This window comes from Cervus elaphus, chromosome 22 (assembly GCF_910594005.1).
Source record: "Cervus elaphus chromosome 22, mCerEla1.1, whole genome shotgun sequence".
Classification (NCBI taxonomy): Eukaryota; Metazoa; Chordata; class Mammalia; order Artiodactyla; family Cervidae; genus Cervus; species Cervus elaphus.
Genome location: NC_057836.1, coordinates 19,271,979 through 19,299,888, shown reverse-complemented (window position 1 = coordinate 19,299,888; position 27,910 = coordinate 19,271,979). Strand labels below are relative to the sequence as shown.

General features: G+C 38.8%; 1 protein-coding gene and 1 long non-coding RNA gene across 3 annotated transcripts in view; one reads left to right on the top strand and one right to left on the bottom strand.

Moving 5' to 3' along the window:
• The window catches only part of LOC122680592 (ovostatin homolog 2-like), a 49,526-nt gene extending 30,632 nt beyond the window's left edge, over window positions 1–18,894 (top strand). The window contains exons 20-36 of one of the 2 annotated variants that reach the window (XM_043882140.1): window positions 510–639; window positions 2,367–2,485; window positions 3,479–3,530; window positions 4,697–4,780; window positions 5,841–6,017; window positions 6,810–6,891; window positions 7,521–7,677; window positions 8,355–8,429; window positions 9,507–9,672; window positions 10,791–11,002; window positions 13,049–13,258; window positions 13,921–14,045; window positions 16,004–16,094; window positions 16,462–16,530; window positions 17,119–17,221; window positions 18,243–18,319; window positions 18,751–18,894. In XM_043882140.1, the coding sequence (XP_043738075.1) occupies window positions 510–639; window positions 2,367–2,485; window positions 3,479–3,530; window positions 4,697–4,780; window positions 5,841–6,017; window positions 6,810–6,891; window positions 7,521–7,677; window positions 8,355–8,429; window positions 9,507–9,672; window positions 10,791–11,002; window positions 13,049–13,258; window positions 13,921–14,045; window positions 16,004–16,094; window positions 16,462–16,530; window positions 17,119–17,221; window positions 18,243–18,295 (1,905 nt within the window). In that variant the 3' untranslated portion in view covers window positions 18,296–18,319; window positions 18,751–18,894. Of the gene's footprint in view, window positions 1–509; window positions 640–2,366; window positions 2,486–3,478; window positions 3,531–4,696; window positions 4,781–5,840; window positions 6,018–6,809; window positions 6,892–7,520; window positions 7,678–8,354; window positions 8,430–9,506; window positions 9,673–10,790; window positions 11,003–13,015; window positions 13,259–13,920; window positions 14,046–16,003; window positions 16,095–16,461; window positions 16,531–17,118; window positions 17,222–18,242; window positions 18,320–18,750 lie in introns of both variants that reach the window. The other variant, XM_043882139.1, reaches the window with a different exon arrangement.
• LOC122680593 lies at window positions 1–27,522 on the bottom strand. The gene is made up of 4 exons (XR_006336726.1): window positions 27,428–27,522; window positions 20,920–21,022; window positions 8,384–8,509; window positions 1–176 (listed from the first exon to the last, which is right to left on the bottom strand). It is a non-coding gene; the product is annotated as an uncharacterized LOC122680593 (long non-coding RNA).
• Window positions 27,523–27,910: the final 388 nt, after the last annotated feature.

Here is a 27,910-nt window from a genome sequence, read left to right as displayed (position 1 = left end):
TTGCCATATTCTTTTTATTCTCAAATACAAAATGGTACGATAGAGTCATAAGATTTTTCCTCAAACAAAAACAGTTGCTAGGGTTTCCCTGGCAGTCCAGTGGTTAAGATTTTATCTTCCAATGCACGTGAGGGTTCAACCCTAGTCGGGAAGAGAAGAGCCCACATGCTCCATGGCTAAAAAAACAAAACATAAAACAGAAGCAATATTGTAACAAATTCAATAAAGACTTTTAAAGAATGGTCCACATCAAAAAAAAAAAAAAAAACAAACTTTGAAAAGCAAACAAAAATTTGCTTTAATTTACAGCAGTGATTTAAATACTGCTCTAAGAAAGTCATTTTATAGTATGTGTCATGCCAGATTTATCTTCTTATGAGAGGAGTCATTTGTATCATTTATTTTTGATGATATAAAACAAGTAAAGTAGAATTTTCTCAAGATTGGAGGAGGAATAGTGGCAGCAAAATATTTAGAGTGCCACTCTCATTGCATGACTGTTATTTTAGATTTTCACTCAACTGGAAGCATCTCAGGATTTTGAGGCAGATATCAGTACCCCTAAAGACAACAGCAGTGAGATTATCCAAGCTGCAGAGAAAAAGACATATGTCTGGACTGTTACACCTAAGAAGCTGGGTAAGTAATTATGTGTCTATGCCAACCTCTCCTGAAAAAACAGTCTATTTTTATTGTCTCTGTTTCCCTTAAATCCTCTATACAGAAATAACTTTCTCCCTCACATTTGAAATTTCTGTTTTTAAAAGTTCTCATTTTTTTAGGGTCTCAATTAAAATCCTGTTTTTATAATCTAATTTCAGGTTTTGCTAATATTTGTGTGGAGCAAACCCATCCTCCATTTGTTTAAAAGCAGAATGTGATTGAAATACAATGTAAAGGCTAATTTGCATTACACATCAAGTCCACCCAAGTGAAGACCGTATTGTCACTAATGCTCCTCAGTTTCTTCACTTCTCATTTGCTTCTTCACTTGCCATCAGGAACTCATGTTACTTAAACAAAAATTGCTCCTCAATCTCAATGATTGCCAGGATTTGTAAATCTAGTAGATGTGTTTTGAGACACCCAAAGCACTGAACACTCAGATGGGAGTTAAACACGGAGAAGAGTACAGTCTCAGTGCATAGATTATCTGCAATATAGAAAACTAAATTTGACAATATCTTGTTAAAAATACAAGGGAAGGGAAAAGTTAAAAAGAATCTAGTAAACAAGAATGCTAGATGTAGTAAACACATTTTCATCATTATCACTAATATCAAAAAGTAAAATTTCCTTTATTTCATATCCTCTACTCATTATATTCCTTTAGCAATAAAGAGTAATTTATGAGATCACTTTAGTCCACCTGACATTGGTCTGCATAAGACTAGTTTTCCTACTAGATTTTAAGTTTCTCAATTTCTCTAACTATACAAGGTCTTCAAAAATCTTCCACCAGCAATTGAGATAGAATACTGTACTGACTTGTATGGTTTTATGACTTTAAGTGGAGGACACCGTTCTAAGAGTGGAGTGTCAAAAATCCATCTTAAAAAAGAAACAAGACACACTAACAAAAAACAAGAACAGTGTATTGGTTATGCATAGGTATATAGGCATACAGATAATATGAAACCAAAAATATTATATTTTTTATTTCTCTAATTTTCACAAGAAAATTGGAGACCCATTTTAATTATGACCTATGATATCACTTCCCAGTGACTTCCCAGATGGCTTCCCAGATAGGGCTTCCTTGGTGGTGCTAGTGATAATGAATCCACTTGCCTAGAAAATTCCATGGACAGAGGAGCCTGGTGGGCTACAATCCATGGGGTTCACAAAGAGGTGGATGCAACTCAACTGACTTAGCATGCACGCACGCATGATGTAACAGGGAGTAAAAAACAATAGATCCCCCACTAACATTTCATTTAAATTCAGTGCCCTTTCCACTATGTCGTAGTTTACTGTTTTGGTTTGTTCAATCTTGAAAAAAGTTAGAAGGCTTAGTTTTCTGACTTTATGCCCCTTTATTGTCATATATAAACTTTAAAAGCAATCCATATCAAGGAATTTGCTCAACTGGCTTTGCAGAATATTCTCTTTTTTTCCATAAAATTTCTTAAGTTCTAGCTAGGTAAGTGAATCATTTACTTCATGTAAGGAATCTTGAAAGAGATAGAAAAGGACATCACATTATCTCCGGGCAGGAGAAAGAATGAGTTATTTTGGCCCAAGAATAAATATGATGATAAGATTCAGTTTGTCTGATTCAAGAAGTGATTTATAGACTTTTAATCATCTCCCTTCACAGAAGGGGCCAGTGGTCAATGTAATTTATATTTGGGAATGTTTTTCAGGTAAAGTGAATATCACCATAGTTGCTGAGTCCAGGCAAAGTAGTGCTTGCTCAAAGGAAGCACCTGAGAGGCAGAATCTGAACTGGAAAGATACTGTGATCAAAAGTCTGTTGGTACAGGTAAGTACATGCAAAACTATCAAGCCCTCCACATACAAAATAGAGTACCTAATGGGCTTCCCAGGTGGTGCTAGCAGTAAAGAACCCACCTGCCAATGCAGGAGACATAAGAGACTCAGGATCCATCCCTGGGTCGGGAAGATCTCCTGCAGGAGGAAATGGCAACCCACGCCAGTGTTCTTGCCTGAAGAATCTCAATGACAGAGGAGCTTGGCGGATTACAGTCCATAGGGTCACAAGAGATGGACACGAGAAGTGACTTAGCATGCATGCAATAGGTTAAATTATAAAGGACATTCTCTGTGAAGAGGCTTAATTGACCATAATTATAATTACTGTTGACAAACAGTGGGACATGACTGAGCAACTAACACTTTCACTATTGACACAAGACATGACATTTTAAATAAATTAAAACAGCAATAAAATTCATCCATTCTTTAATTAACACTTAACCCAGGATAGAAGAATGTAACTCATGAAACAGGCTTGGATTTTTTGTTTGCTCCTGACTCATGATACTTCCTATACACCTGATCCTCTTACCTGATCCTCTTCCCTCCCTTCCTTTAACTGACTCGCAAATCCAAGAGACAAATCTACATGCCCGTGCAGGCCTCATCATCCTCTAAAAGAATCACTGCTTGTCAGTGGCATCTCTCACCTCACCTTTCGGCATGTTCTTACTTTGCAAAACACTTTTGTTTGTCTACTGGAGAAGCTGGACAGTGCCAGGGAAGCTGAGTATGTTCCGCTAAGACACTGAAGTTACCTCTGTCCCACAGAGAACTATGGGAACACAGGGCCAAAGTGGGTGTTGGTAACATAGAGTGACTTGCAGATAGAAACAGAAGGGGACAATGAATGCATCTTCTCCAGCGACAACCATGAGCCAGCCATGCCTATGTGAGCAGACACTTGGTTGCTTTTTCTGTGTGAAAAGATGACCCAGATCCCTGACTTTATGCTTCTGTTTACTTTACTCTTTGATAGCCTGAAGGTATTGAAAACGAGATGACTCAAAGTTTCCTAATCTGTACACAAGGTAAGAGGATCTTTTCTTTTTTAACTTTTTTATTTTGTATTGGGGTATAGCCAGTTAACAACGTTGTGATAGTTTCGGGCGAACAGCGATGAGACTCAGCCATACATATACATGTATCCATTCTCCCCGAAATTCCCGTCCCATCCAGAATGCCATGTAACATTGAGCAGATTTCCATGTGCTGTAGGATTTTCTACATGGTCAAACTAGTCCTAAAGGAAATTTATCCACAGGTCTGTTTATTTCCTCTTCTTCCACTTTACTGCTATACTGAGGACCTCGGTGACTTTATTCTGAATATCCAATGGAGGATTATTTCATTTCATGCCCAGTCTTCATTGTATAATTTTAGCAAGCATAAAGGATATTTATGAGGTTATTTTTTGTTGTTCATCTATGACATCGATCTGTTTCAGCCTACTTCCTTCATCTTGTGAATTATTTGGGGGGTGGGGTGGGTGGAGCTCATCTTGCATGTGAGTGTGGCTCAGTTTTGGTCAGTGGGAAGTCAAGATTATGCCCAAACAGCACATAGTGTAAGCAGTCCATAATGTAACCTTTGCTTCTGTACTCCTGGGATGAAACAACCATGGAAAATCACTGCCCTTCAATAGCCAGTTTTATGGGCCTCATGAGTATTGCTTTATGTGGTTGATGATGATCTGATTTTTAAAAAATTCCTTATTAACATTATTTTTTGGGGGGGCCACACTGCACGTCTTGCAGGATCTTAGTCCCCAACCAGGGATCGAATCGAGTCCCAGCAGTAAAAGCACTGAGTCCTAACCACTGGTCTGCCAGGGGATTTCCTGATGACTTGATTTTAATGCCTAGTAAGAGTCTCCAAGCTTTCCCTTTCGTGTGTAATGTTCCATATGTCATAATCAGTAGTTTTTACTTTTTTTTTCATACACAAGTAGTTCAGGCACTAAACTGACAGAGCATAGAGGCCATCTCTAACTTGCAGATTTATATCCATTTTCTAAACATATTGTTATTCTAAACTAGATCAAAACCTAAAGTTCATCTCTTCAAACAAGCAACTTATAAAAGAAATAGAAATAATGAAATATATTACTTAATATGTTTGTCCCACAAACCTGCTACTATTGTTTATGAAAGAAAGCCAAACATTATTTGTTTTATTGATATTTTTTTCTTTCCAGGCACCAAAGTCTCCAGGCAGGTAGATTTGAATTTGACAAATGATGTCGTAGAAGGATCAACCAGGGCCTTTTTCACTGTTGTGGGTAAGTTGGTTAAATTTTTTGTTTCACAGTGATTTGAACATCTTAGTTGAGGTGGTCTTAAAAAAAAAAAAAAAAACTTAAAAGGATGGAGAGATTTTTCTTACAGTATCAGTTGGAGGGAATTATTGTTGAGGAGGACCTCCTATGTTTGTTTCTGCATGGTATCTGAAGGACTTACAGCACCGTTTTCAAATCCATGTCCCTGTGTGATGGAAAGTATACACGACCATGTGTAAGAGAGACAGCTAGTGGGAAGCTTCTGTACAGCACAGGGATTTCAGCTTGGTGCTCTGTAATGACCTAGAAAGGTGGGATGGGGGAGTGGGTGGGAGGGAGGCTCAAGAGAGAGGGGATATATGTATACATATATTAAGAGCTGATTCATGTAACACAGCTTTGTAAAGCAGTTATACTTCAATAAAAAAAAATTTTTTTTAATCTATGTCCCTAGAAGATATTTTTTCTGCTGAATGGCAATTGGTGTTTAGAAAACAAAGAATCCTATTATAGCCTGTCCATCTGAAATATTAAATATACCTTTGGAGATCAGAATAGACTTTGTTAGAAATGCTGGAAATTTCCTCAGTAAAGGAGAAAACTGCTCCAGAGAAGTCAAATTTCTTTGTCTATTATTAACATCTACATTTTGGGGGAAGAGATAGATTACATTGTACAATTCAGAGGGTCAGCTTGTCAAAAACCAAATCAGCAAGCAGTTAAGTGAACAAACACACTTTCTTAAATTCCTTCTCTCTGTGGTAATAGATTTTCCAAAACATTTTTCATACCAGAAACCTCTTTCACTTCACCCTCTTTAGAATTACTTCATGAAAACATTCTTTGTTTCCACATTTTAGACCTATTTTAAAATGTTCTTTCCTTCCACTATGCCTCTTTCACCTATTGTCATTAATGCTGAGATGCCAAGTTTGACAAACAGTAAGGTGATGGACAGGGAAAACTGGCATGCTGCGATTCATGGGGTCGCAAAGAGTCAGACACAACTGAGTGACTGAACAGAACTGAACTGAACTGAACATTCTGTTTGTTGTGTTTTTAGGGGATATTCTAGGGCTTTCAATACAGAATCTGGAGAATCTTTTCCAAATGCCCTATGGAGGTGGAGAACAGAATATTGCCCTGCTAGCATCTGATACCTACATCCTAGACTATCTGAAATCTACTAAACAACTGACGGAAGAAATTAAATCTAAAGCTTTATTCTTCTTATCTAATGGTGAGAAGATTGAAATAAATTCTGCCTATAATAGATTAAATAAATTATTACTAATATCAAGATGTCATAAAGCTTGATAGCTTTAAAGCTTACGAGGTAGTCTCATGGGGAAAAAGTATATCTGAAGAACTGAGTCACTCTGAGTCCTAGCTCTATTTTGGGGTGTTTTTGTTTGTTTGTTTGGAGGCTTTTTTGGAATTCAATATCTGTATGATCATTTGGCTTCACAATTCAGATCTGTACTGTTTCACATTATGAGCTCAGGTTTGTTTTCTTTTTAATGCCTAATATTTTGCCAATAACAACTACTTTGTTAGTGGGTTTTGTAATTGTTATTAATGGTAGCTATAAACAGTTCATTTATCAACTTCTATATTTGTTTGCACAATTGCATTCCATTGAGATTAAGTGATTAGTTTTGTATTTAGAAAGATCTTGTAAATGTGATATCAAAGAAAAGTTCAGGAGTATAATTTATTTTGTTCTTTTTTTTTTTTTTCAGAAAAATAACACTTAAATAAAATAACCCCAAGAAAAAGAATTAAATAATTAGTAATATCAAACAACTATTGAGTTAGAGGTAGTCACTTGGAATATCTTACTTGTCATTAGAACCCTATAAGGTAGAAGCTATCTTTTCTCCCTATGGATGGAGAACCTGAGTTTCAGAAATTAAAATTGAAATGATCATCTAGTCATTTATGTCTGTCTAATACCAAAACATGGGGCTGTTACTACACCATTATTTTTCTTCTTTCTTAAAGAATAATTTCCTACCATGTTGTATTTTAGGTTATCAGAAGCAGTTGTCTTTCAAAAACTTGGATGGTTCCTATAGCGTGTTTTGGCAGAGGAATCAGGAAGGAAGCATATGGTAAGAGATGAAAATTTTATTTTAAATAATACAAGAATGATCTGAGGAGGACTTGTGAGGGGCTGAGGGGAATTGCGTTTGGTGGGGATTTCAAAGCAACACTTTTGTGTTTCAGAGTGAATTCCTAGAGGTGAGTCAGATAAAACTAAAATATTTGATTATTCCAACTTTAAAGCAACAATGTACTAAAAGTCTCATAACAGATTGTTTAGATGTCTGGTCATTTAATGACACGCCCACCAATACTTCCACAGTTTGTGGTAAATGGCACATCTTAGTCTGCCTCTCTTAGCCCCATGTAGATTGAGGAAAGTAAAACTATAAGGCTCCAAAGCACCTAATTACACCCATTCCATTCTTTCTTCATGTATGGACAGTCTGATGGATTCTATAGAAATTTGTGCGTAAACGTGCTGGAAATTACATGCTCTTACTTTCACATATTGCTATTCATAACACTTTACTGACCCAAAGGAAAGAACTGCTGTCAATCAAGACTTGTTACAGTCACTCTCAGCCAGTTTAGATCCACCCATCACCCAAAGCAATCAGTGATGATGGACCTGATGGGAAGCTGACATCATTTCTTTTTTATCTAACTTCTGTCTAACTGATGATTGGCTTTACAGGCTCAGTGCTCTTACTTTTAAGACATTTGCGGGAATGAAGAAATATGTCTTCATTGATGAACTGGTTCAAAGGGAGACCTTGATCTGGCTTGCAAGCAAACAGAAAATAGATGGTTGCTTTAAAAGTGATGGCAAGCTTTTCAACAATGCCTGGGAGGTGAGTGATTCATACAAGTAAGCTTTCCTTTCTCCTTTGCATTACCTGCCTTATCCAGCTCTTGGAAACATGAGTATACTTCTTATGAATATTACTCCTTCTGCTGCCATGATAGGCTTGTGGTGTGTAGATAAAAGCCATTATTACTGCTGCCTGCATGTTACCCTCAGCCTACACTGAATTCCTCTTGAATCTATTATTTATCTTACTGTTCTCAGTCCTTTCTTAGAACCAGTCTCCGTGAGTAGATAAACTGAAAATAGGAGAGAGGGGACTGAAAAAGAACCTAGAGAGGAAGCAGTTTATAAATTTGAAGTCAAACATTATTCATTTCTATTTATGAATGGTAAGCCAGTTTACGAAGAGGATCTTGTTATTTATGTTGTTTCAATGAAGCACTGATCCAATACCTCCTTAAATCAAGCATGAGGACCTCACTTGCTTCAGGTCAAAATGCAAATGAAATGAAGTCTGTCCTTGATAGACCTATTCTTTCCCTTTTCCTGTCCATATTTAGGTATATCACTTGGTATTCTCCATATGCTGCACCATGGTCAAAAAAAATATTTTTTTAATGATATAAGTTCCTCTGTTTCTCTATCTAGTTTCCCTTCAGAAAGATAGCTGTTCTTTTGTGCTCTGCTGTCCTATATAACTCATGGCTCCTTTGTGTTTAGGTTGGAGATGAAGAGGACATTGTACTCACTGCCTACATCGTTGCTGCATTCCTTGAAGCTGGACTCAATTTCACTGTATGGGTCCCATTGTCTTTTAGTTCCAGTCAGCTGAACGCACATGAATTTGACTATCAATTCAGAGTGATTTAAAATTCCTGGATTGGGTGAAACATCAAGAGAATAATTAATTAATTATCACTCTTTAACTTTACACTTGCAAAAGTTTTTTTGATTCATGCATGCTAAGTTGCTTCAGTCATGTCCAACTCTTTGAGACCCTATAGACTGTAGCCTGCCAGACTCTTCTGTCCATGGAATTTTCTAGGCAAGAATACTGGAATGGGTTGCTATTTCCTCCTCCAGGGGATATTCCAGACCCAGGAATCAAACCCACATCTTTTAGGTCTCCTGCATTGGCAGACAGGTTCTTTATCACTAGCACCACCTTTTTGATTCATAGAAACCTTTGATGAACAGTGCTGAGTTTTTCCCTAGAGAAGATATACATATGTACACTTATACAAGTGTTTCACACCATTTTGGTTGCATACCATTTCATGCCATATATCTCCTGAAGTTCAGCTAATAATTTCAGATTAAGAACTCTTATTCCAAGTATAACTATAACCTGATATTCTGTTTATCTAACTGACTCAGTATGCAAACATTTTCAGCTTAAGTGTGGTTCATCTTGGCTGCCTCTCAATCCAAAGTTCAAATTATCCAATTGCAAAATCTATTCTTGAAATAAGATCCTAGGAATTTTCAGGGTCATTGGTATACCTCAAAAACCATCTTTAGAAATACGAGCTCCTATTTTGGGCATTAGTGTAAAATATCTTAGGTCTAAAAATAAATATTTATACTTTGCCACACAGAAAACATTTATATCATTAACTAAAATACAACCAGTCAGACAGAGATTGCCATTTTCATACTATTTAAATTTTTTCAAATACTGATAATCCATTAAAAATGAATTTTAATGATATTTATAAAATATAATTCACATATACAGAAATGAACAGGTTTGCATGTAAAATATATTTCCAGGGTATATTATATACATTATAAAGAATGATTAGTTTAAACAGTCAAGCTTACAAGTATTCAAGTATCGTCTTAAAATGAATTGTTCTTCTTCTTGACTAGTTTCCCGCTCTTCGAAATGGGCTCTTTTGCTTAGAGGAAGCCTTGGCAAATGGTATCAGAAATGGCTACAACCTTGCAATTCTAGCTTATGTTTTTACATTAGCTGGAAAAGAGGAGCAAGTGGAATTCTTACTCCGGACCCTGGATGAATCTGCTACAAAATTAAGTAAGTATTATTATTCACCTTTGCTAATGAAGAGGCTTTCAGGCAAACAATCTGCCTGAAATGCAGGAGACCAGGGTTTGATCCCTAGGGGGGAAAATCCACTGGAGGAGGAAATGGCCACCCACTCCAGTTTTCTTGCCTGGAGAATCCCATGGACAGAGGAGCCTCATGGGCTACAGTCCCTGGGGTCGCAAAGAGTCAGACACAACTGAGCAACTTTCATTTCACTTCACTTCACTTCTTTGTTAATGGAGATGACCCTGAGAATAAACTGATGAAACTGAGCAATCACATAGCAAGCCGCTCTTTTCTAGCATGTTTCTATTTCTCTTATGAAATTTCTGAGCGACCTTTAAAAGAAACAAAACATTATATATTTTCTAGTTTCCTCTTCTTCTTTTCTGCTCATTTCTTCTCAAATGAGTGAAGTAAAGAAACTCTAGTGGAGTGAATGCAGATAATAAAAACTGTTTGTGAAACTTTGGCCTTGAACTTCAGGTCAAAAACTTTGACCTTAGGAAGTTGCTATTTGAAGTTGCATCAGTTCTCTAGGGCTGCCATAATATTGAGTTGGCCAAAAAGTTCATTTGAGTTTTCCCATGAAAACCTGAACAAACTTTTTGGCCAGCCCAATGAAAACTCTGTACTGGGAGGTGGGGGTGGAGGGGGTGGTGAGTGTTAAATGACAGATACTTATTTTCTCATAGTTCTGGAGCTAGAATTCCAAGATCAAGATGTCAGCAGGTGTGATGTCTTCTGAGGCCACTCTGCTTAGCTTGTAGATGGCCATCTTCTCTGACCATCTTCGCGTGTTTTTTCCCATGTACATGCATTCCTGGTGCCCCCTTCATGAGTCCAAATTACCTCTTCTGATAAGGATATATTTGTTGTTGTTGTTTAGTTGCCAAGTGCTAAGACCCATCTAAATGGCTTCATTTTAACTTATTCACCCCTTTAAAAGCCCTATCTCCAAGTAGAGTTCCATTCTGAGGTTCTAGGGAGTAGGGCCTGAATATATGGATTTTGAGGGACACAATGAACCCATAACAGAGGTCAAGGATGACATTTGCATCTTTCTTTTCATAGGGACTGTGTGAAAATTCTTCTTTTCTTCTCAGATAATGTGATATATTGGGGAAAACCGAAGAAACTGGAGACAGAGGCATCTCCACTCTTTATTCTTCGGGCTCCTTCTGCTGAGATGGAGAAGACGTGCTATGTGCTGTTGGCTGTGATTTCCCAGAAAAACCCTGACCTGACCTACGCCAGTAAGATTGTTCAGTGGCTTGCCCAACAGATGAATTCTCACGGAGGCTTCTCCTCCCCTCAGGTGAGTGGTGTGGATCTGCTAATATAACCACAATATGTTCAATGCAAAAGTTGCCACTCTATAATACTATAGATAACATATAATATAGATATATATCATAAAAATACCAAAAGTAGGAAATACCTCCTGAGACAAGGAATATTTGCTTTTATAAATCATCTTTATTGGGATTTAGTTGCTTTACAATGGGTTGGTTTCTGCTGTGTAATGAAGCAAATCAGATGTATGTATATATATAGCCCCCTCCCTCTTGGACCTCCCACCTACCCCCACCCCAGTCCACCCCTTTAAGCCATCACAGAACACCGAGCTGATCTCCCTGTGCTCAGTTCAGTTCAGTCGCTCAGTCGTGTCCAACTCTTTGCGACTCCATGAATCGCAGCACGCCAGGCCTCCCTGTCCATCACTGACTCCTGGAGTTTACTCAAACTCGTGTCCATCGAGTCAGTGATGCCATCCAGCCATCTCATCCTCTGTCGTCCCCTTCTCCTCCCACCCCCAAGCCCTCCCAGCATCAGGGTCTTTTCCAATGAGTCAACTCTTCACATGAGGTGGACAAAGTATTGGAGTTTCAGCTTCAGCATCAGTCCCCAATGAACACCCAGGACTGATCTCCTCTAGGATGGACTGGTTGAATCTCCAAGGGACTCTCAAGAGTCTTCTCCCTGTGCTATTAGCTATCTATTTTACACATGATAGTGTATATATACTAATCCAAATCTCCTAATTCATTCCACCCCTTCTTCCCCCACCCCATGTCCACACATCCATTCTCCACATCTGTGTGTCTATTCCTGCCCTGCACATAGGTTGATCTGTACCATTTTTTGAGATACCACATTATGCATTAATATACAATATTTTTTTCTTTCTGACTTACTTCACTGTGTATGATAGTCTCTAGGTCCATCCACGTCTCTACAGGTGACCCAATATTTAGTCAACATGCATTTATTGGACCGTTCTTGTATACCAGGAACTCTACTAGGAATTTTCTATGTACAAATGAATAAAATAAAATCCCCTCTCAGGGAATGTATGCCTGATTTGTATCTCCATTTATACAGCAGAAATAGAATGAAAGTCTAGAAAGGTTGGTTGTTATAAACACAAGAGCCCTAACAATAAGAATACTTTGGTCAAACCATTACTTCATGTCATCCAAGAAGTAATATTTCTCCCTATTTCTGTGGTCTATACATTGGAAAAATCAAATGAATGAATAGCCAAATAAATGGGTATCAAAAACAATGACTTATGTCTTTCCTTAATAGGCAAAAAAATTTAATGCAAAGAAATGCAAGTTTTATTCCCACAAGGAAAATCATTTCCTTCCTTCCTTTCTTTTTTTCAGTCTTAGTTTCTGAGTAAAACCATATGTTAGTGAATCTCCCAACATCCTTTCTGGATTCTGACTTCCCATCTTTTTTTTTTTTTTTTTCATTTATTTTTATTAGTTGAAGGCTAATAACTCTATATGCAAACCAGAAAAAGAGACACAGATGTACAGAACAGACTTTGGGACTCTGTGGGAGAAGGCGAGGGTGGGATGTTCTGAGAGAATAGCATTGAAACAAGTATACTATCAAGGGTGAAACAGATCACCAGCCCAGGTTGGATGCATGAGACAAGTGCTTGGGGCTGGTGCACTGGGAAGACCCAGAAGGATGGGATGGGGAGGGAAGCGGGAGGGGGGATCGGGATGGGGAACACATGACTCCCCATCTTTGAAGACAGTTGAGCATAAACTGTCTATGGCAACCAAATTACATAACACCTTAATTTTCAGAAAAGATTGAGCACTGTTTCACATGGATATTATAAAATTATTTAGAAGACTTTTAGATCTAATTAAGATCTGTTAAAGAAAGTGACAACAATTAGCACAAGCAAATATGTTTCTCCTGTTGTTTAGAATACTGCTTCTTGGTGTTCTATTGACATGTCAGAAATATTTCTATGGGTTGATTTAAAGTTCATGGCCACATGATGACTAATATTGCATCATAACAGAGCTTGGAATGCTGCTTGTACTGTTCTGTGCAGGATACGCCCATCTGCCTTCTTGCCATAACCCGCTACATGAATTTAATCTTCTCTGATGATCAAGTCACTGTCAGCTTAAGCAGTGAAGAATTCAACGAGATTTTCCAGGTTAACAGTGATAATCACTTATTGGTCCAACGTTCAGAACTAACAAAAGCAGGTGGACAATACACAGTAGATGTGGAAGGACAAGGTTGTGCATTTATCCAGGTAATAGAACTCTGTGAGGAAGATGGGTATTTGCCCATAAAAAAGGCAGACTATCTTTCCAGTTATGTATGAAGTGCTATTTTACTCTTGCATATTTTCATGATTACACTTTCCTCCATTGATATTTTCCACTCAACAGCTGAAAACTAAAGTTATTTTGTAAAAGTCTACTTACTCTTAAAGATAACTGGATAACTGAGAAGTTTGTTGAGGAATGTCAGTGTCTGAGGGTGTTCTGATATTTTTATTAAATTACATTGTTAAAGATTCTTGTGTCTTCTGACAATCAAATGATTACATTTAGCCTTATTCCCTGATAATGAAGTTATAAAATAAAGTGCATTAATAATGGAAATGAGGGCTTCCCTGGTGGCTTAGTGGTGAAGAATCCACCTGCTAACGCAGGATAGGCAGGGGTTTGATCCCTGGCTCAGGAAGATCCCCTGGAGAAGGAAATGGCAATCAACTCCAGTATTCTTGCCTGGGAAACCCCATGGACAGAGGAGCTCAGTAAGCTACAGTCCGTGAGGTTGCAGAGAGTCAGACACAACTTAGTGACCAACAACAGCAATAATGGAAATAAGAGAAACAATAAGTGCTTCAGTTTTTACTACAGGCTAGATGGATGGATTTTTTTCCTAAAACTTTTCTATCCTTTCTAGGCTACCCTGAGGTATACTGTGCTGCTACCTAAAAAGGAATCTGGATTTTCCCTTTCCTTACAAATAGTAAAGAAAAACTCTTCGGATGTATCCCAGAGTAATTTTGACCTGACAGTAACCCTCAGGTAAGTGTCCCATTTTGATGTCAACTCTCAGGTTAGAGAGAAAGTGGTGCATCAGAAAAGAATTATCTTAAACACTAACAAAATATAGAAAAGACACTAATTTGAAAAGACACATGCACTCCAATGTTCATAGTAGCTTTATTTACAATCACCAAGACACGGAAGCAACCTAAGTGTACATCAGCAGATGAATAGATAAAGAAGCCCATAGATGTACTTTGAGGTCCTTATACTAAATGAAGGGCTTCCTTGGTGGCTCAGACAGTAAAGAATCTGCCTGCAGTATGGGAGACCTAGGTTCAATCCCTGGGTTGAGAAGATACCCTGGAGAGGGAAATGGCAACCCATTCCAGTATTCTTGCCTAGAGAATCCCCATGACAGAGGAGCCTGGCGGGCTACAGTCTGTGGGGTTGCAAAGAGTCAGACATGTCTGAGAGACTAAGTACAAAGCACATGCTAAGTGAAATAAGTCAGACAGAGAAGGACAAACACTGTATGATATCACTTACATGTGGAATCTAAAAGATACAACAAACTAGTGAATATAAGAAAAAAGAGGTGGACTTACAGATATAAAAAACAAACTAGTGATTACCAGTGGGGAGAAGGGGGAGTGGGAATCTGGATTGGAGAGTGGGAGGCACAAACCATGGAGGGTACAAGATAGACTCAAGGATGTATTGTACAGCCCTGGGGGATATAGCCAATATTTTGTAATAACTATAAATGGAGAGTAATCTTTAAATTGTATAAAAAATATTTATACATTGATAATGTCAATAATCACATGTTGATGATGATATTTCTATAATGTGGTCAATTCATTGCTCTCTGTGCCCACATCACAATTTAGTACATCTTCAACTAAGTCAGAGCTAGAATTATGCAAATATAATCTGTGCTGTATGCAGTTTGAAAGCTTCTGCCACACTAATCCTTCAGCATGCTTCCACCTTTCTGTGTGTCAGTTTTGCACAACAGAGATACAATTTTCTTTCTAAAGACAAGCATGGGTGGGCCACGAAGAGAAAACCTGCCAACATTTATGTAATCATTAATATAACTGTACACAAAGCAAAATTTTAGATATTTTTTCGTGTAGAAAAGCAAAGTAATTCTCTTGAATTAAAATATAATTTATAGGCACTGAAGAGTTTTAGTCTTGGTTAATGCGTGGAGAAACATTGAGTAAAATTAGTTTCGGGGATTTTTCTCAGGATTTCAAAATGAAAATCTGTTGAACACTAATGCTAATAATATAATACACAGCTCTCAACTTCATGTTCCAACAATTTTATTCAAAGTTGGGGGTATAACCTAGAAGATCTCTTGGGGACATGTTGTATGATTTTGCCAACATCCTGCTTTTTAAATATGGGTCTCTTCTAAGTGTTGCACAGAATCTAAAGCTGACATAAGTATGTGTGCTATGCTCAGTCACTTCAGTCATGTCCAACTCTTTGCACCTTTGTGGACTGTAGTCCACAAGGCTCCTCCATCCCCGGGATTCTTCAGGCAAGAATACTGGAGTGGGTTGCCATACCCTTCTCTAGTTGATCTTCCTGACCCAAGGATGGAATCTGTGTCCCTTGTTTCTCCAGCATTACAGGCATATTTTTACCCACTGAGCCACCATATGTGTAATATAAGTTTAAAAGTTTTGTCCATAAGTTCTGACTTTAAAGCCTCAAGTAAGCTTAAAAGCAGGATTTGGGGATATTAGGTCCATTCATTCTTTACTCCAATTTATGTTGCTTTGAATCATCTCAGCCACGATCACTCTAATTGTGCTTGTTTCCAGATGTGTGAGAATGACTATCTTCAGATGTTTATTCTCCAGCTTTTGCCTCTCCTCCAGGCTTCGAGCCAATTGGCATCAATGTACTCATATCCTTGCCATAAGGTTAAGTCACTTCTAAAATGATGTCTAAGTTAGTGTTTTGTTTTTAAATTTCAGGTATACGGGAACTCGCAATAACTCCAACATGGTCCTTGTTGATGTAAAAATGTTATCAGGATTTACTCCAGTCATGTCATCCATTGAAGAGGTAAGTAAGAGAAGCCCAGTCTTTCGACCTCCAAAAAGCAGTAGTGTGTTGATGAAACAGTTGGTTAGCAAAGCCAAGCTGTGTAATTCTTCACTTAAACAAACATTCACAGTTCACACTCATATTTTTGCTAAAACAGTGGTGGAATGGATTCTTGATTTATAGCAATTAGAAGTCATTATTTCCAATAGTTTGTAACTTATTTTTTAAATTTAGTTCTAACTTGTGTTTATGAAAACATCATGGCACAAGGGAATGAATGTTCCATAAAATAACTTCTTGTTACTGCTTAGAGAAAAAGCATGGAACATTCAGTTCTGAAATGATGCTCTTTCATATTTATCCCTGCCTGCCAATTTCCTTAAAGCTTGAAAACAATGGCCAAGTAATGAAGAGTGAATTCAAGAATGACCATGTTCTTTTCTACCTGGAAAATGTAAGTTGACAATAATTTTTTTCTCCGCGGCTTTCTTTTTCTTCTAAGAGTAACTGGATGCTTTGATTTCTCATAAATATACATGATAGGGTTTGTCAAAACTATGTGAGATGTTAAATGTGATCAGTGTTCTTCCACCCCACTAATTGTTTTTTCCCTCTTAAATACTATGCTATTTCGTATATGCCTTGGCTAACTGGATGATTCTCAAGTTTAGAAGAATCACTTCCCAATTCTTTTATTCCTCACAGCATCTAACATAGTCTGGTCAAAGATGTACAATTCTTTTATAATTTGACTTGAACTCCAGCAGAGGCTGGCACGAGTTTCAGACTCATCCTTTCTATGTATACATCATTAACATCCACACAAATGCCTACATTTTTCTAACATTTTCAACTTTCTTGTACCTCAATATAATTGGTGAAACAACATTTGGCACAATTTAATGTTACTTAATTCATTATTTTGTCATTATGTAAGATCATGACACCCTGGATTTATCATAAACTTCTGGAAATAATTTGCTCTGTGGTTTTCCTTTTTTGCAGGGCTGCTCTGGTGTATTTATAATCTGTATCTTTATAGGTTTCAGGTACAGCAAAGAGTTTCACCTTCTCTGTTGAGCAAATCAACCACGTGGCAAACATTCAGCCAGCCCCAGTCATGGTCTACGATTATTATGAAAAAGGTAGGTAGGCAACAACCATGCTTTAAAACTACTGGAAGTTACATCTGTATCTAGGATTCCCTGAACTACTTAATTTTTGAAAATCATCCTTGGTCTTCAATATCTGGGTTTACTTTACATGTTGTTTTTTTTTACTCCATTATATATACATATATTATATATTAATGTAATTTTTATATATTTATATATGTATCTATATTTGTATATGTATTTATTTATATTATTTATAAATATTTATATATTTTTATATATACTTACATATATATACAAACTTCTGACTGGGCCTTTTTCTATTTGCCAGAATTTTTCAACACCTAGAATCCTTTTGATATAATGAGAAGGCACTCCCTTTAATTTGAAATACAAACCAGCTAAGCTTCCAGGTCTTGTTGCTGTTGTTTTTGTTGTTAATGGCTGAAACTTACCATTTCATGATACATCTATGGACTTTAATTTGAGAGGAAGAGTGAGAAATATTCTGAAATGTTATAGGCAAATCTTGATTAGGTTTCAAAGCAGTTACTAATGCTATTCAGAAGATTTTTTTAAAATGTTCCCTGGAAGGTTAGTGCTATTAATTTCTTGTTGAATGTCATGAGAAGTTTGTCAACCAGTCTTTGGGGATTTTTGGTGGGGTTTTTTGTCATTCTTTTGTTTTTTGGCTGTGCTGGGTCTTCATGGCAGGACGCAGACTCAGTAGCCCTACAGCATGTGGGATCCTGGTTCCCCCACCAGGGATCAATCTTGCGTCCTCTGCATTTGAAGGTAGATCCTTAACCACTGGATCACAAGGAAACCCCTGTAAAGCAGTCTTTGAATTCTGACTCTGTCATTCACTAATTGAATGTACTTTGTCAAGTGCCTTAAACTTTGATATGATGTTCCTGGATTTAGAAAATAGAAGGAATTGACTTTCTTGAAAGATTACTGGAAGTGTTAGACCTAGTGTGATTATATTGTCTGACATCATCTGGTTATAGAAAGTTGGAGATATAATAAGGATGAACTTTCTATTTTCCAGATGAATATGCCCTTGCTTCTTACAATATCAACAGTGTTTCTGTTTCTCAGTGAGACAAAACAAAATACACAAAAAAGGTAAGGAAATCATATGCATCATGAGTTATTAAAAACACATCTGGTGAGAAAATGAAAACCTAAGAAGATAAAACAATAGATGAAGCAAAAAGAAGTCTCTGGTGCTTCACACGGTCTGTACAATTATGTACATTAGGTAAGTACTCTGATAGGACAGCATTAAGATTTTTATTAATGTCTTTAAAATAACTTTAAGGAATTCGAAACTATATATGTGCTTTTCATAAATGTTTCATTTTAAAAAACTCTTGTGTTTGTTTTATGAGTTGATATGTTATTAATATGTATGTACATATTTTATACACATTATGTGTATGCTAATGTGAATTTGTACATGTCTGTAAATATGTATTTGTTTACCCACCTCTATGTTTGTATTTATATGTATATACACACATTTATTAATTGTTTGAACTGTTTTTAAATCCCAGGTAGAAAACAATTTACTTTGAATGAACTTATTCTCCTGTCTCAAACCTGGAAGAAATCCATGAACCACCTCACATTCTGAATAGAGTTCACTCTGCTATGAGTTCTTATCACAGTTTGTTTCATTAAATGCTGTGATTTTTGCATCCAAGTCTCTGATTTTCTTTTTTTCATTACATCATTCATAATTTTCATCCTAGAAAACTCAAGGTTTTGTTTGATACCAATGCTAACAATTTTGCTTTACTGTTGTCAATTCTGAATTCAAGTTTTTAGACAGAATTCAGGGTACTAAATATAAAATCTTCCAGCATCCAGAGAAAGCGAGAGCCCAGATTCCCGGAGGGGTAGAGGAGGAGACCATGCTTAAGAGGACTTCATGTGAGCTTCATGATATAAAAAGAAACACAGAAGACATAAAACACTCTTCCCAATAAAATAACAAAGCATGTGTGGAGGGGAGAGTATACTTAGTCACAAATTGAACTGATGGATTTATTGAATTCACACATATGATCAAGAGGGTAATCCAAGGACAGTTTATTTCTCTAAAAATTATTTTATTGGTCTGAGCTTATCACTTACTCTGGAAAAGCAATACTCATTGTCTACCCTTTACCTAACACTATGGTTGAAGCAATGAGTGAATACTGAGAAGATGAAGGTGGGGCAAAATGGGAGGAAAGAGGGGTGGAAATCAATTCATTTCTCTACCGATTTCAATGCAGGCCCTGACTCTGCTGTGACTCTGTTACAGACAGGAAGGAGCTAGAGATAAATTCTCCAGTTGTGGAGTTCAAAATATTGGAAACAAAGTGTCCCAGGGTCTATCAGTATTCAACAAATTAATAATAGAGTGACAGTAAAAGATGGTTAGGCTTATTTATTTTATACTCTCTCTGCCCAATGTACCCCCAAAATAGTACCTAAGCTACAACTGGGCCCTTAATAAATGTTTATTTATTGAATCATCCTAGATAAACTGCTTCTGTCAGCCCATACGAAAGCTTTCACTGTTAAGAATTCCTTCATACCTAGTTTACCAAAACATCGTATGTCACATATGTAGATAATCAGTACTCATATTTTTTTTTTAATTTTTTTACTCATTTAAACACACACACCCCAGAATCTATACATATTATATTCAAGGATTCCATTCAAGGACTTGGACCAGGGTTGCAATGGTGAAGATAGAAGTTATCAAGTTCCAGGTATATTTTGAAGGTAAAATCAGTAGAATTTCCTGATGGATTAGATACAAGGAATGAGGAAATGGGGACTTTCTGGGTGATGCCAGTGGTAAAGAACCCGCTTGCTAATGCAGGAGGCTTTAGAGACATGGGTTTGATCCTCAAGTTGGGTAGATCCCCTGGAGGAGGGCATGGCAACCCACTCCAGTATTCTTGCTTGGAGAATCCCATGGACAGAGGAACCTGGCAGGCTATAGTCCACAGGGTGGCAAAGAGTTGGACACAGAGATTATTCCCATGCTTATCAGTTGAGCTACTGAAAAATAGATTCCCTGAGCTGCTGCAAGCTTGAATAGGAAAGTAGGAATTTGTCTTTGGATGTAGGGAGTTTGTGATTTTATACACTCAAACGGAGAGAGTAGGTTGGAAGTTGAACAACAACAACAACAAAATTGTTGGAAATTTGAGAGAGAGCTCAGGGTTAAAAAAATAAATAAATAAATGTGGGCGATGTTAGCACACAGATCATGGATGGGAGGAGTTCACTCAGGCAGTGAGTCTGTATGGAGAGGAAAACAAAGGACTTTACTGTGAGGCATTCAAATATTAAAACACAAGGCAGGAGCAGGTTGAGGAAGAATGAATAAAGGAGACTACGAAGGAGAAACCAGAGGAATAAAATGAAAACTCTGGCCTCAGGGTACTTTTGGATGGAGCATAATGGTTTAAGCCAATCACATTACCACAGTCTCCTCTGACAGTGACTGGTTTTCGCAGGTCAGGTTCCCTGGAACGCAAACCCTGGATGGAGATATGTGCGTAAGGCATTTATTGGGGACAACTTTGAAGATCAACACCTGTACAGGGTAAAGGATCAGGATTGTACAGACGGAAGACTTGAGCTGCAATGGGTCGCAATAAAAGTTTGAGCCCATACTGAGCTTTATTGCTGGGGTGGTCTTTTAGAGCGTCTCCTACTTTAAGGCAAGGGACTTCCAAGTGGTGTAAAGGAATCCAGTAAAGAATTCACCTGCCAGCGACGCAGGAGATCCAGGTTCAATCCCTAGGTCTGTAATATCCCCTGGAAAGGAAATGGCAACCCTCTTCAGTATTCTTGCCTGGAAAACTCCATGGACAGTGGAGCCTGGTGGGCTACAGTCCATGGGGCTGCAAAGAGTTAGACATGACTGAGCAACTGAGCAGGCACATGCACATTAAGGCAAGGGAGCCAAGTCTTTATATCATCCTGGATAAATAAGAGACAATAAAAACAAACAGTTATTTACATACTTCCTTATGATCTCAATTAACTTTCCACATAAGTATCATATGCTCAGTCCATGGGGTCGACTCTTTGCGACCCCATGGACTGTATTTATACCATCACAGCAACCATTACTGAATACAGAGATGCCTCTAAGGAAGAGGAGGAAGAAGAGGGGAGTTGTGTAAAAAGTCTTTCTGATATTCAGGGAAATTCTCAGTGCTGAATTCATCCAAGAACTAACAGCCACCAAGATTCCCAGCAGTTAGGGTTATGAGTACTTCAGCCATGAAGTAGAATTTCTAAGGAACACACCTCCGATTACTATACTTTGATCTAACAATAAGAAATTGAAATTGAATCTGACTAAGGACCTATACAGGGGTGTCTCCTGATACAGCAACCAGAGTGATTTTGCTCTGGTAGAGAAGAGAGAAGCAGACAGAGAGAGAAAGAGAAAGGAAAAAGAAATAAAGAGATTCAGGAGCAGAAAATTTTGTTTTTTACTGACTCCTTTCTTCCCCAGATTGGGATATTATTGGGAAGAAATAATTTTTGGTACTTTAGGAGTCAAACTGTGGCCAAAAAGGAAAATAATACTGATATACCTAAGAAGTAAAGCAGAAACAATGGAAGAAACTTCTTGATGGCATCAGTGAGCTGTTGAATTAATGCTGGTACCATGTTCCTCAGAATTTGTGCCAAAAGAGATAATAAATGTTTGGTATTTTAAAATCTCTGCTAGTAAGACATTCTTTTACTTGCCACTGATAAAGTTTTCCTGATCATTCATTTTTTCCCCAATTCTTTGCCTCTGTTTTCCTGTCTTATCTTCATATAGAACCTGTGATGACTTTTTTAAAAGTCCCTTCTGATTACTAATCCCAGGAAAATCATTTGGAAGGGTCAGTATAGGTGCCTGGCTGACATGAAACATCCAATGCTCACAGTAATGGTCTCCGTGAGTAGGACTTTGAAGGTCTGTGGCGGGGGGGGGGGGGGGGTGGGGGGGTGTGTGTGTGTGTGCAATATTTAGTCTTAAAAGGGACCTATCCAATGTTTTCCACATGTCAGGCACTGTGCTAATCAATTTAAATATACTAATTGACTCACTGGAAAAGATTCTGATAATAGGAAAGATTGAGGGCAAGAGGAGAAGGGGGTGACAGAGGATGAGATGGTTGGATGGCATCACTTGACTCAATGGACATGAGTTTGAGCAAACTCAGGGAGTTGGTGATGGACAGGGAAGCCTGGTGTGCTGTAGTTCATGGGGTCAAAAAGAGTTGGACACAACTTAGCAACAGAACAACAGCAATGTAATTCCCACAGTTTGGTTCAGTTCAGTCACTCAGTTGTGTCTGATTCTTTTCGACCCCGTGGATTGCAGCACGCCAGGTTTCCCTGTCCATCACCAACTCCCTAAGTTTGCTCAAACTCATGTCCATTGAGTCAGTGATGCCATCCAACCATCTCAGCCTAGTTGTCCCCTTCTCCTCTTGCCTTCAATCTTTCCCAGCATGAGGGTCTTTTCCAATGAGTGAGTTCTTCGCATCAGATGGCCAAAGTATTGGAGTTTCAGCTCCAACATCAGTCCTTCCAATGAACATTTAGGAGTGATTTCCTATAGGATGGACTAGTTGGATCTCCTCGCTGTCCAGGGGACTCTCAAGAGTCTTCTCCAACACTAGAATTCAAAAGCATCAATTCTTTGGTGCTCAGCTTTCTTTATAATCCAACTCTCACATTCATACATGACTAATGGAAAAACCATAGCCTTGACTAGATGGACCTTTGTTGACAAAGTAATGTCTCTGCTTTTTAATATGCTGTCTAGATTGGTCATAACTTTTCTTCCAAGGAGTAAGTGTCTTTTCATTTTATGGTTGCAATCACCATCTGCAGTGATTTGGGAGCCCCAAAAAATAAAGTCTGCCACTGTTTCCACTGTTTACCCATCTATTTGCCATGAAGTGATGGGACCAGATGCCATGATCTTAGTTTTCTGAATGTTGAGGTTTAAGCTAGCTTTTTCACTCTCCTCTTTCACTTTCATCAAGAGGCTTTTTAGTTCTTCTTCACTTTCTGCCATAAGAGTGGTGTCATCTGCATATCTGAGGTTATTGATAGTTCTCCCAGCAATACTGATTCCAACTAGTGTTTCATCCAGCCCAACATTTCTCATGATGTATTCTGCATATAAGCTAAATAAGCAGGGTGACAATATACAGCCTTGACATACTGCCTTTCCTATTTGGAAACAGCCTGTTGTTCCATGTCCAGTTCTAACTGTTTCTTCCTGACCTGCACACAGATTTCTCAAGAGGCAAGTCAGGTGGTCTGGTATTCCTGTCTCCTGAAGAATTTGCCACACTTTATTGTGATCCACAGAGTCAAAGGCTTTGGCATAGTCAATAAAGCAGAAATAGATGTTTTTCTGGAACTCTCTTGCTTTATCGATGATCCAGTGGATGTTGGCAATTTGATCTCTGGTTCCTCTGCCTTTTCTAAATCCAGCTTGAACATCTGGAAGTTCACAGTTCACATATTGATGAAGCCTGGCTTGAAATTTTTTCAGCAGTACTTTGCTAGCGTGTGAGATGAGTGCAATTGTGCGGTAGTCTGAGCATTCTTTGGCATTGCCTTTCTTTGGGATTGGAATGAAAACTGACCTTTTCCAGTCCTGTGGCCACTGCTGAGGTTTCCCAATTTGCTGGCATATTGAGTGCCACACTTTCGCAGCATCATTTTTTAGGATTTTAAATAGCTCAACTGGTATTCCATCACCTCCACTAGCTTTGTTCATAGTGATGCTTCCTAAGGCCCACTTGACTTCACATTCCAGGATGTCTGGCTCTAGGTGAGTGATCACACCATCGTGATTATCTGGGTCGTGAAGATTTTTCTTGTACAGTTCTTCTGTGTATTCTTTCCACCTCTTCTTAATATCTTCAGCTTCTGTTAGGCCCACACCATTTCTGTCCTTTATTGAGCCCATCTTTGCATCCATCCCTTGGTATCTCCCTTGGTACCATCCCTTGGTATCTCTAATTTTCTTGAAGAGATCTCTAGTCTTTCCCATTCTATTGTTTTCCTCTGTTTCTTTGCACTGATCACTGAGGAAGGCTTTCTTATCTCTCCTTGCTATTCTTTGGAACTCTGCATTTGAATGGGTAAATCTTTCCTTTTCTTCTTTGCTTTTCACTTCTCTTCTTTTCACAGCTATTTGTAAAGCCTCCTCAGACAGTCATGCTGGTTATTTGCATTTCTTTTTTTTGGAGATGGTCTTGCTCCCTGTCTCCTGTACCATGTCACGAACCTCCATCCATAGTTCATCAGGCACTCTCTATCAGATCTAGTCCATTAAATCTATTTCTCACTTCCACTGTATAATTGTAAGGGATTTTATTTAGGTTCTATTTGAATGGTCTAGTGGTTTTCTCTACTTTCTTCAATTTAAGTCTGAATTTGGCAATAAGGAGTTCATGATCTGAGCTATAGTCTGCTCCCGATCTTGTTTTTGCTGACTGTATAGAGCGTCTCCATCTTTGACTGCAAAGAATATAATCAATCTGATTTTGGTGCTGACCATCTGGTGATGTCCATGTGTAGAGTCTTATCTTGTGTTGTTGGAAGAGGGTGTTTGCTATGACCAGTGCGTTCTCTTGGCAGAACTCTATTAGACTTTGCCCTGCTTCATTCTGTACTCCGAGGCCAAATTTGCCTGTTACTCCAGGTACTTCTTGACTTCCTACTTTTGCTTTCCAGGCCCATATAATGAAAAGGACATCTTTTCTGGGTGTTAATTCTAGGTCTTCATAGAACCATTCAACTTCAGTTTCTTCAGCATTACTGGTCGGAGCATAGACTTGGATAACTGTGATATCGAATGGTTTGCCTCGGAAACGAACAGAGATCATTCTGTTGTTTTTGAGATTGCATCCAAGTACTGCATTTTGACTCTTTCATTGACTGTGATGGCTATTCCATTTCTTCTAAGGGATTCTTGCCATAGTAGATATAATGGTCATCAGAATTAAATTCACCCATTCCAGTCCATTTCAGTTCGCTGATTCCAAAAAGGTCGACGTTCACTCTTGCCATCTCCTGTTTGACCACTTCCAATGTGCCTGATTCATGTATCTAACATTCCAGGTTCCTATGCAATATTGCTCTTTACAGCATCGGACTTTGCTTCCATCACTAGTCACATCCACAACTGGGTGTTGTTTTTGCTTTGGCTCCATCTCTCCATTCTTTCTTGAGTTATTTCTCCACTGATCTCCAGTAGCATATTGGGCACCTACCGACCTCGGGAGTTCATCTTTCAGTGTCCTATCTTTTGCCTTTTCATACTGTTCATGGGGTTCTCAAGGCAAGAATACTGAAGTGGTTTGCCATTCCCTTCTCCAGTGGACCACGCTTTGTCAGAACTCTCCACCATGACCCATCTGTCTTGGGTTGCCCTACACGGCATGGCTCACAGTTTCATTGAGTTAGACAAGGCTGTGGTCCATGTGATTAGATTGGTTAGTTTTCTGTGATGGTGGTTTTCAGTTTATCTGCCCTCTGATGGTGGAGAAGGCAATAGCACCCCACTCCAGTACTCTTGCCTGGAAATTCCATCGATGGTGGAGCCTGGTAGACTGCGGTCCATGGGGTCGCTAAGAGTCAGACACGATTGAAGTGACTTAGCAGCAGCAGCAGCCCTCTGATGAAGAAGGATAAGAGGCATATGAAAGCTTCCTGATGGGATAGACTGACTGAGGAGGAAACTGGGTCTTGTTCTGATGGGTGGGGCCATGCTCAGTAAATCTTTAATCCAATTTTCTGTTTATGGGTGGAGCTGTGTTCCCTCCCTGCTATTTACCTGGTGCCAAACTATGGTAGAGGTAATGAAGATAGTGGTGACCTGTCTCAAAAGAACCCAGGCATGTAGTGCTACACTCCGTGCCCCCAACCCTGCAGCAGGCCATCACCGACCTACGCCTTCGCCAGAGACTCCCAGACACCCACAGGCAAGTCTCCGATGGGGTCACTGATCCTTTCTCCTGGGTCCTGGTGCACAAGGTTCTGTTGTGCCCCCCAAGAGTCTGTTTCCCAGTCCCATGTAAGTTCTGGCAGCTCTACAGTGGGGTTAATGGTGACCTCTTCCAAGAGGATTTATGCCATACCCACACCCAGAAGCCCTGTCCCTGCAGCAGACCACTGCCAACCCGTACCTCCACCGGAGATGCTCAAACACAATTCTGACTCTGTCTCTGTGTAGTCCTGAGTCCTGGTGCACACAAGGTTTGCTTGAGCCTTCTGAGTGTCTCTGGCGGAGCCGAGGTTTGATTCTAAATGCGAATTCACCCTTTCTACCATCTTGCTGGGGCTTCTCCTTTGCTCTTGGATGTGGGGTAGCTCCTCGCAGCTGCTCCAGCACTTACCATCTTACTGGGGCTTTTCCGACCTTGGACGTGGGGTATCTCCTCTCTGCCGCTTGCCGCTCCAGTGCTGCCTAATTCCCACAATAACCTTATAAATCATTGCTGTTATAATTATTCCCATTCATAGACAAAGAAAGAGAAGCACTGGGAATTTCAGTGACTCATCAGAGGCTATTTGTCTGTAAGTCATAGAAGCAGAATCCAAACACGGGCTGTGAGTTTCTCCCCAGGAAAAGGAAAGAAAATTCTACATACAAACATGTAGCACATGAAACCCCATTCTTAATATAATGATATTTAAAGTACTGGGTGAGTAAATGTAGTTTCTTTTTGACAACAACAAAATTAACACTTTTTTTCCTTTTATTTTCTGAGGGAAAGCTTTCCTTTTTAAAATATTTGTTTGGCTGCCCTGGGTCTTCATTGCTGCATGTCAAATCTAGTTCCCCAACCAGGGATCGAAACTGTGCCCCGTGCTTCGGTCTCTCGGAGTCTTAGCCATTGGATGCAAAGGGGCTGCACGGCTGCTCCCATTTCCCTGCAGGATCCGTTGGTTCCCAGACTCACTCTGCCTAAAAGAAAGTCCACCTCTCAAGGCAAAAAGAGTCTGGAAAATTTTATGACTTGCCAAAACCAAAACAAGTTGACAGAAACCTTATTATTTGAGGTAACGGTAATTCCAAAGAGAACACTGCGAGCTTGCTCCCCCTCAGCCCCACCCCAGTGCATAATCCTGTAGCATTCACACAAAGACGGGTTTGAAGGGAGAAGACAGAGGTGCCTTGCTTACCATCTGCTGCAGGACGTGACTGCCTGTGGGGTTGTGGGTAGAATTCTCATCAAGAACATGTTCTGAGGAAGGAACAAGTTCTCATTCAAGACACAAGTCATGATAGATTCCTGGCACATTTTCCCTTTGCCCTAAGCCTTTATCTAACAGGAAATAATTGCATAACACTGAATATTGTGCAAAGCAATGTCACTATCATCAAAGTGATTATCATCAAAGATTGTGAAAGGATTAGGGTTCTTTCCAGAAGTTTTCTACTTTCTTAATATTAAAAATTATGTTGCAGGGAGGGAAGGGTGGGAAGAAGAGATTGTTAGGGAGGTCGGATTGAACCTGTACACACTGCTATATTTTAAATGGATAATTAAGGCCCTACTGTATAGCACATGAAACTCTGCTCAATATTATGTGGCAGCCTGGATGGGAGGGGAGTTTGGGGGAGAATAGTTACATGTCTATGTATGGCTGAGCCCCTTCACTCTT